This window comes from Nicotiana tabacum, chromosome 10, assembly GCF_000715075.1.
Source record: "Nicotiana tabacum cultivar K326 chromosome 10, ASM71507v2, whole genome shotgun sequence".
Taxonomy (NCBI): Eukaryota; Viridiplantae; Streptophyta; class Magnoliopsida; order Solanales; family Solanaceae; genus Nicotiana; species Nicotiana tabacum.
In genome coordinates, this window is record NC_134089.1 from 81,296,856 (window position 1) to 81,307,192 (window position 10,337).

The 10,337-nt window shown below is 37.4% G+C and overlaps 1 protein-coding gene and 2 pseudogenes across 1 annotated transcript; all 3 read left to right on the top strand.

Moving 5' to 3' along the window:
- Nucleotides 1-259: 259 nt before the first annotated feature.
- LOC142165205 (uncharacterized) lies at nucleotides 260-1,003 on the top strand. Its single transcript, XM_075223810.1, has one exon. The coding sequence runs from the start codon at nucleotides 260-262 to the stop codon at nucleotides 1,001-1,003; it is 744 nt and encodes a 247-aa protein (XP_075079911.1).
- A 298-nt stretch (nucleotides 1,004-1,301) lies between these two features.
- LOC142165206 (uncharacterized) lies at nucleotides 1,302-1,987 on the top strand (annotated as a pseudogene).
- Nucleotides 1,988-2,342: 355 nt separating this feature from the next.
- On the top strand, nucleotides 2,343-3,091 carry LOC142165207 (uncharacterized; annotated as a pseudogene).
- Nucleotides 3,092-10,337: the final 7,246 nt, after the last annotated feature.

Sequence of the window (10,337 nt, forward strand, 5' to 3'; positions counted from 1 at the left end):
CTTGGTTTAGTTCGTTTCTATATGCTTATGCAATACTTACATCATTACATTTGTATTTTAGTAAAATTAGGGGCTGTTTGGTTTACATACTATCTATGATGAGATTAGATATTGATATGCTGTAAATAATAATGTAAGAATTCTTATGCAGATATTGCTTACTTTAAGATTTTTTTTAATTTTTAATTACTTTAAACCAGGGTACTGTATCTTTTGTTAAAAAAAAAAGATATTACTTTTATCTCGTTATTGTTAATACATGCATATATCCTTATTTCACATTCTCACTCTATTAGCTCTTCGCTTCTCGCCATTTCTTCCCACCTTCTCCGCCACCGCCCTCCACCGCATCACTACCGTGCACAGCCTCATTCTATGCCTCCTCTCTCTCATCATGGGCGTCGACTGCAGCCTCTCCGTCATTCATCAAATGCCACGTTATGATTGGAAATGGATAGTCTGCTTCCCTGCCAATCATACTCTTCCACGTGGACCTTTGTTCTTCTGGGCTAAATTCTTTTACCTTTCCAAGATTCTTGAATTCATAGACACCCTTTTGACCATCCTCAGTAATTCTCGATCACGAAGGCTCACGTTCCTCCACGTGTACCACCATGCTACGGTGCCTGTTATCTGTTACCTCACTCTTTCTAGTGCGAATTCACAGTCGATGATCCATGTTGGGGTGATTACAAATTCTTCGGTTCATGTTATAATGTACGCTTATTACTTCCTTTGTGCAATGGGAAAGAGGCCACGGTGGAAGAGGTTGGTCACAAACTGCCAAATTTTTCAATTCATCCTTAACTTCCTATGTGCAGTGGCAACAATGTATTATCACCTCACAACTGAGATTGGGTGCTCTGGGGTTGGAACTTTGTGCTTTAATATGACCTTTAATACCTCACTTTTGCTACTTTTTCTTGACTTTCGTTCCAAGAACTATACCAACAACATGATCATCAAAGACCGTGCTGATAACCAAAAAAAATACGTTTATTAGTTTCTAGCTAGCCTCCCTTTTCCGTTGCTTTTATATAGTACTTGGTTTAGTTCGTTTCTATATGCTTATGCAATACTTACATCATTACATTTGTATTTTAGTAAAATTAGGGGCTGTTTGGTTTACATACTATCTATGATGAGATTAGATATTGATATGCCGTAAATAATAATGTAAGAATTCTTATGCAGATATTGCTTACTTTAAGATTTTTTTTAATTTTTAATTACTTTAAACCAGGGTACTGTATCTTTTGTTAAAAAAAAAGATATTACTTTTAACTCGTTATTGTTAATACATGCATATATCCTTATTTCACATTCTCACTCTATTAGCTCTTCGCTTCTCGCCATTTCTTCCCACCTTCTCCGCCACCGCCCTCCACCGCATCACTACCGTGCACAGCCTCATTCTCTGACTCCTCTCTCTCATCATGGCCGTCGACTGCAGCCTCTCCGTCATTCATCAAATGCCATGTCATGATTGGAAATGGATAGTCTGCTTCCTTGCCAATCATACTCTTCCACGTGGACCTTTGTTCTTCTGGGCTAAATTCTTTTACCTTTCCAAGATTCTTGAATTCATAGACACCCTTTTGATCATCCTCAGTAATTCTCGATCACGAAGGCTCACGTTTCTCCACGTGTACCACCATGCTACGGTGCCTGTTATCTGCTACCTCACTCTTTCTAGTGCGAATTCACAGTCGATGATCCATGTTGGGGTGATTACAAATTCTTCGGTTCATGTTATAATGTACGCTTATTACTTCCTTTGTGCAATGGGAAAGATGCCACGGTGGAAGAGGTTGGTCACAAACTGCCCAATTTTTCAATTCATCCTTAACTTCCTATGTGTAGTGACAACAATGTATTATCACCTCACAACTGAGATTGGGTGCTCTGGGATTGGAACTTTGTGCTTTAATATGACCTTAATACCTCGCTTTTGCTACTTTTTCTTGACTTTCGTTCCAAGAACTAAACCAACAACATGATCATCAAAGACCGTGCTGATAACCAAAAAAAATTCGTTTATTAGTTTCTAGCTAGCCTCCCTTTTCCGTTACTTTTATATAGTACTTGGTTTAGTTCGTTTCTACATGCTTATGCAATACTTACATTGTTACATCTGTATTTTAGTAAAATTAGGGGTTGTTTGGTTTACATACTATTTATGATGAGATTAGATATTGATATGTCGTGAATAATAATGTAAGAATTCTTATGCAGATATTGCTTACTTTAAGATTTTTTTTAATTTTTAATTACTTTAAACCAGGGTACTGTATCTTTTGTTAAAAAAAAAGATATTACTTTTAACTCGTTATTGTTAATACATGCATATATCCTTATTTCACATTCTCACTCTATTAGCTCTTCGCTTCTCGCCATTTCTTCCCACCTTCTCCGCCACCGCCCTCCACCGCATCACTACCGTGCACAGCCTCATTCTCTGCCTCCTCTCTCTCATCATGGCCGTCGACTGCAGCCTCTCCGTCATTCATCAAATGCCACATCATGATTGGAAATGGATAGTCTGCTTCCCTGCCAATCATACTCTTCCACGTGGACCTTTGTTCTTCTGGCTAAATTCTTTTACCTTTCCAAGATTCTTGAATTCATAGACACCCTTTAGATCATCCTCAGTAATTCTCGATCACGAAGGCTCACGTTCCTCCATGTGTACCACCATGCTACGGTGCCTGTTATCTGTTACCTCACTCTTTCTAGTGCGAATTCACAGTCGATGATCCATGTTGGGGTGATTACAATTTCTTTGGTTCATGTTATAATGTACGCTTATTACTTCCTTTGTGCAATGGGAAAGAGGCCACGGTGGAAGAGGTTGGTCACAAACTGCCAAATTTTTCAATTCATCCTTAACTTCCTATGTGCAGTGGCAACAATGTATTATCACCTCACAACTGAGATTGGGTGCTCTGGGGTTGGAACTTTGTGCTTTAATATGACCTTTAATACCTCACTTTTGCTACTTTTTCTTGACTTTCGTTCCAAGAACTATACCAACAACATGATCATCAAAGACCGTGCTGATAACCAAAAAAATCCGTTTATTAGTTTCTAGCTAGCCTCCCTTTTCCGTTGCTTTTATATAGTACTTGGTTTAGTTCGTTTCTACATGCTTATGCAATACTTACATCGTTACATCTGTATTTTAGTAAAATTAGGGGTTGTTTGGTTTACATACTATTTATGATGAGATTAGATATTGATATGCCGTAAATAATAATGTAAGAATTCTTATGCAGATATTGCTTACTTTAGGATTTGTTTTTAAAAAAATTAATTACTTTAAACCATATGGTATCTTTTGTTTTAAAAAACGATTAATTTTATCTAGTTATTGTTAATACATGCATACATTCTTATTTCACATTCCTCCAACATTAAATAAGTAATACACATGCATAACTTATTTATGCAACTACTAGCAATGCGAAATTTAATGAGACCAACCGAATGTTGTATTAAGTTATAGTGGAAATGACACCAAGTAGCCACTTTTAAGCATACTATTTAAAATATATTCACAGTTACAATGTATTTAAAGATTAGCCATTTTTGTTCAAACTTTTGGACAGAGCGTCCTAGAGTTTAAACCTCAAAGTTCAAACTTCAGGACATCGTGTCCTAAAGTTCAAAAATTGTGTCCAGAAATTGGAATCTTATATCTTGAATTTTAAATTAGTAGTTCAGGAATTCAGAACAAAGTATCCTGAATTTCAAATTAGCAGTTCAAAAATTCATGATACTAAGTCCTGAAGTTCCAAATTCTGGACACTAATTCCTGAATTTCCAAATTCAAAATATTTTGTCCGAAGTTTGGGTGAATTGGCTAATCTTTAAAGACATTATAAATGATGGATATATTTTAAATATCAAACTTAAAAGTGGCTATTGCTGCACTTTGCCCTAAGTTATACAACAATTATCTAATATCATGTACAACCAACCAAATGGTGAGTATAATTTATCCGAAATTGTAAGTTAAAAATTATTTTTTGTTAATGCGGTGAACCAAATCTAACCAAATAAAATATGAAATAACAAAGGGAATCTAACAGATAAATTCATTATTCTTTCTGAAACGCCCCTGTGATGGCCCGATAGGCCATCTAGAGCTTTAACCCATAATTCTGTGTTTCAAAACCTTTTTTTATCTTTTCTCAATTTACGTGCACAGTCCGTATCTCTTTTCTGAAAGTTTTTTATGTGAAAATTTAATTAATATGTGAATTCATACCTTAAAACTTATTTGAGTTGACTTCAGTTAACATTTTGAGCAAATAGATCTGCATCCATAGTTTCACGATCCTGGTGGATTCACATCGTAATTTGGGACTTGGTCGTATGCCCGCAATCGAATTCGGAAGTCCCTAGTGTAGACATGTGATTTTTGACCCTCCCCAAGATTTTTTATATATTAGCGTAAATTATTTAATTTAGGCATAATATAAATATTTTAAGTAATTTGGACTCTTTTTACTCTATTTTATTATAAGAAAACAAAATCACAAAAATAGGTTCATTTATGTTTTGTAGTCATTTTTTGTTAAAAAAAGAAATCTTAAAAATATATACGATAATAGTATCGTATTTTTATTTTAATATGATATTTTGAAAATACCAAAAATAGATTTGTTTTAATGGTTAGTTTTATTTTAATAATTATTTGAATAGTAGGAATAATTAACAAATGGGCGCGTATTTTTAATCTCATTCGTGGCAAAAGAATAGAGCTTGTGCTCGAGCAACCCATCTTTAGGCCTAATTTTGGACCTAGCCCACAATTGCCAAGTCCATAATTCCTAGGCCCATACCCCTTAACCTAAAACACTACCACTAACCTAGACCTATATATATGAAACAAAGCCTAAAGAAAAAAAGGAGGAAAAAAAGAAAAAAAAAAGAAAAAGGCTGACCAAAAGGCAGCGCCGCTTTCTCTAAAAAGACCGAAGGAAAAACAAACAAAAATGAAGGACCCCAAGATCTACATAGAGATCAGCCATTTTCATTTGGGAGCCTAAGGTACCTAGGAGCTAAAAACACAAAAACAAATACTCAAAAAGAGAAGAAACAAACACCAAAAAGCTAACAGAACACCACCCCGTCTGACTCCATCTTCTTCTTCATTAGAAAAGGAAATCAACGCATGCGACACAGATACGCTCACCCCCCCTCCCCCTCATTCCGAACAACCAACAGCGACCACCGGCTACTATTTTCAATCCAAAACGAGAGCCCTTTTGCACTCGAAATGATTGCTTGTATAGATTGCGCCCGGGTTTTGTTTCGAGCTCGTCATTAAGGTTTTGGCCGTTTGGTTCTGTTCCGTTGGAAGGTCCCTGTTTTGCTTTTGCTTGAGTCAAAATTGTAGTTGCCGATTTCCTGGTATTTTTGGCTTCACCGAAGGTTCTTCAATATAAAAGGAAGTTCTCAGCTGTAAGGTCCACTCTTTGCACTAATATTATCTCAATTTGAAATTGCTAGTATAGTGAATGATATTGGCTATTGTCGCTCTTCGATGTTATTTTATCTTTTGTTCGTCGTCTTCGTTCATTTGTCTGTTTTGTAAAGATAGGTACTTCCTTCTTGAAATCTTTTGGATGAATTCATGCTAATTTTTGCTACTTTGAATCAAATCATATGCTTGATATATTTATTAGATTGATGTATTGGTTTGTTATTTTTTTTAATATAAAATATGGCAGTAAGTTTATTTGGCCATTTGTATTTTAAGAGTTAATTGATCATGTTTGGAATTGTTTGAAGCTGATAAGGCTCAGGATTCAATTTAACTTTGAACCTGTTCATTTAATTACGTAGGTAGAAGTAGAGTAATTAATAATGAGAGGCCTGGGTCGCGATGTTAATACCATAGGTACGTTTCCCATGGCATGGTTACGATACGTGAATCTCAATTCGGGGGTGCATTTCATGCGACCTGATTATAACAACTTCAAATAATAAAATCCTTTGAAAAGGTTCGATGTGTGCCACAAATTAAATGAGGTAACCGGTGGCCCTCGCTTAATTAACTTATATCCTTTAGAATTCGAGGTGTGCCATTAGCAAATTTCCATGGCCCTCGAGAAGTTGAAAATGCATAGTTGCTTTGGGTGCGCTATTTTAAAAATTACCTTCCTAAACTCGGGTGTGCATTTATGTGACCCAAATCCAAATCTTAACAATGTTAGATAAAATATGTTGAGGACCGCAGGTGCATTTATGTGACGTGGTTCAAGACGTGTTTTAATAACGTTGAAATCTTCTTAAAAAAATAATTCAATAAGAGCGGTTATAAAGTTAAAATTGCACCATGGACTAAAACATGTACTAAAATCAAGTAAATAGGTCAATTATAATAGTTAAGCGACCGTTCTAGAACCACGAAACTCGGGAATGCCTAACACCTTCTCCCGGGTTAACAGAATTTCTTAACCGAATTTCTGGTTCGCGGACTGTTAACAGAGTCATATTTTTCCTCGGTTCGGGATTCAACCGGTGACTTGGGACACCATTAATATCCCAAGTGGTGAATCTAAATCTCTTAATAAATTAAATCCCATTCCGATTGTCCTTTAAATGGAAAAACTCCTTTACGCCCTTGCGGGGTGTAGGTGAAAAGGAGGTGTGACAGCTCTGGCGACTCTGCTGGGGATAGAACCCAGAATCTCTGGTTCAAGGTTCAGAATTCGAGCTTAGATAAATTGTTGTATTTTATTGTATCTGATTTTCCTACATGTTTTGTGCTGAATGTGCTAAATGTTACCGCTTTGATATTATTTGAACTGTATATAAACTGTGCCGACACCCTTCTCTCTTCACCTACGGGGATGTTCTTACTGGTTGAGACTCCCTATTCTGTTAGTGTCAGACCTTGAAATAAGAAAGAGGCCGGACAAGTTACTAAGCCGATTGACCTTTTGGTTCCCGGAAAGTTGCCCCCTCCTCGACTCGAGTCGTCCACTCGGGTACACAGTCTAGAACACCGACCCAGGTTTTGAACATAGTATAACTTGACTTCATACCGGATCCCTAGTAGGAACGATTATTTGCATCATGTTGCATTTGACTTAGGGGACTCAACACAGGGGTTGGGTCCGTCTAAGACTAGCAACCTGAAATGAAAAGACCATCCTGATACATCCTACTTGCTTTGTACATATATTTGTTTCGAACCTGCATGTTGACCGGTTTCTGACTCTCGGGAATGTTGGAAAATTGAGAAAAAAAGAAGAGAAAAGAGAACAAAAGAAATATCAGTTAGGGAGTTAATTGATTATTTTAGAAATAAAAATCAATGACCAATTACTGGCAAAACTCTGCCGAAATTTTGAGGAAATAAAAAAAAAGGAAAATGTTTTATTTTGTTTTACTAAAAAAAAAAGCAAAGACAAATAGAAAAAAAAAAGAGCCTTTTAATTTTGGAAAGTTGGTTGTTGAAAAAGAAAAGGATAAAAAGAGTCATTGTTTTAGTTTGAAAAACATAAGTTGTTTCATTATTTGTTGAAAAGGAAGGGAAAAAGAGGTTTTTATTTTTAGTTTGGAAAAATAGGTTGTTTTATTGTCTGTGGAAAATGAAAAGGAAAAAGAGTCTGTTATTTTTAGCTTGGAAAAATAGGCTGTTTTATTTGTTGAAAAGAAAAAGGAAAAAGAGGGTCTTGTTTCTAAAAAATAGTTTTTATTCGCTTATGAAATGCCAAAAATAAAAATGGAAAAGAGTCATGTTTTAAAATAGTTCGGATAATTCGCCCGAACTACGCATGGTTTGATTCTCACAGGGCGTGAGATACGCACGCAACCCTCATCGGGCCCAACCTCCCCTTTGCAAAAATAACTAAAAAATATCAAAATTTTAATTTTTGTCATAAATAAACCAGGTGATGCCATTTTTGTCAAAAATAGCCAAATGTTCCCAAACGGTGTGTCGGAAGGCTGACTTTGCATAAACAGCCACCTTTGGTCGTATTTTGATTTTTGACCCTCACAACCTTAAAATCTTCGCCCCCGAGACGCAGGAAGGCCGTGTTTGCAATACTGGGTCATTTATTTTAATTTTGAAAAAACAAGAAAAGAGTCAGTGGTCAAGTGAATACCGTTCGGATTTTTGGGTCAAAGTTGGCATATAGGGGAAGGAATCTGTCATTTTGTTTTTGGGTTTGTATTTATTTTGATTAGAGTATATGGGTCGTTTGATTTTCGACTCTGTATTGCATCGTTAAGTTGGTCAGTTTTGTCGTTATTATGAAAATGGAAAATTCCAAAAAATATTTTATTGTCGTTTACCTTTTATTTGCAAGAACTACGCACGGTCTGATTCATGCGGGGTCATGATACGTAGGCAATCTCCATAAGATTCGACCGCAACCAAAAAAAAAATGAAAAATGAAAAATGGAAAGGAAGAATTGAAGAAAAATGGGAAAAGATGTTGTGAATAACGAGGACCGACCCAATCCATTCTAACATGTTTTGTTTTGAATTGTGAAGAAAGTTGAGGTGGTCGGTTGTGGTAAGCTGGAAACACAAGATCCAAGGAAAATGATAACTGACATCGAAGCTGTTACGAGTGCTCAAGAGACTCAGGATCAGAGGGTTCAACAAGGGTCTACTGTGGTTGAGGAAAATAGAACACTGAAACAACAAATGACCAAAATACGTCAAGCCTGGGCCAATGGCCAAGGACAGCCTTGTCACGAGCCACAATTTGCTACAAAATAAGAACAGTACCACTATCCCGAGTACCACTCGTACTCGTTTGATCTTCCTGCAAGCATCGAGAAGCCTGCTCGGAAGAGGGTACAGGAAGAAATAACCCAAAGAGTGAAAATATTAGAACAACGGTTGAAAAACATGCAAGAAATGGCAGGACAAAAGAGTGTTGCCTTCAAAGATCTATGCATGTTCCCCGATGTCCGCTTGCCGCCTGGCTTCAAGATCCCCAAATTTGAAAAGTACAATGGACATGGAGACCCCATAGCCCACCTGAAAAGGTATTGCAACCAATTGAGAGGTGTTGGAAGAAATGAAGAATTGCTTATAGCTTATTTTGGGGAAAGCCTCACGGGTGTAGCATCTGAATGGTTTTTGGATCAAGACACATCTTGCTGGTACGTCTGGGATGACATGGCACGGGACTTTGTCAAACAGTTTCAATACAACATCGACATCGCCCCAGACCGCATTTCCCTTTCTAACCTAAAAAGAAACCAACTGAAAGTTTCAGGGAATATGCCATCAAATGGAGAGAGCAGGCAGCTAGAGCTAAGCCACCCATGGATGACCACGAGTTAATCACTGTCTTTCTACAGGCTCAAGAGCCAGATTATTTTCAATACATGACATCCGCAGTGGGTAAATCCTTCCCGGAAGCAATCAAAATAGGAGAAATGGTGGAGAACGGTCTTAAGATAGGCAGAATTATAAGTCAAACAGCTCTCAAAGCTGCAGCTCAAGCTGTCCAAATTGAATATGGTAACACGAATGAGAGGGATGAAGAAATCATGGTGATATCAGGGTCGAGAAGAGGTCCTAGGAGAACATCTCGAAGGCATATGCAGCCTCATCAGGTTTTCCATGACCCCCCCTAAGCATTACTATCCACCTCCGAACCCCTCATACTCGCCACCAAATCACCCAAGAAAGGGAGAACGAGTAGCACAAAATCTTCACTAGCCTCCACAAAATTTTCAATTACCTTTTAACCCACATCCAAGCCAGGGGTATAGAAGGGAACAAAAGTTGAAAGATAGTTTTACACCAATAGGAGAGTCCTATGCAAGCTTATTTGAGAAGTTAAAACAACATGACATGATTGCACCCATTCCTCCAAATCATGTGGACCGACGTGCGAGAAGATTTGACTCATCTAAAAGGTGTGAATACCACTCCAATGCTCTGGGGCACAATGTGGAAAATTGTCGGGATTTGAAGAGAGAAATAGAAAGGATGATCCAGGAAAATTTAATTCATGACAGTGGCACCCAGAACATGCCCGGTGACATGGGGTATGAGAATCCTCTTGGGAACTTGTTGACCGAAGTTGAAATTACTAACGCAGATAGTGGTCATGGCATTATGGATGCGAAGCTTAGTGGCTAAAATGTCGTGCTTGGTAATTGGAAAGACGCTCCATTCCTAAGTCAGCTGGGGAGGAGCTTTGGTGGTCCATTTTGCTGTCATTTCTATTGTCCGGGTTATTTGCAGGGTTGTAATCCAGATATTGTCTTGTGATCAAACCCTCTTATCCTTTCATTTTTGTCTAGCTTGTTTAGTCGTAGTAGTTCATTTAGTGTTGACCATGGGTGTT

What these genes read in the sequence shown, in the direction of transcription:
- LOC142165205 (XM_075223810.1), top strand. Translation starts at nt 260, where the DNA reads ATGCATATATCCTTATTTCACATTCTCACTCTATTAGCTCTTCGCTTC.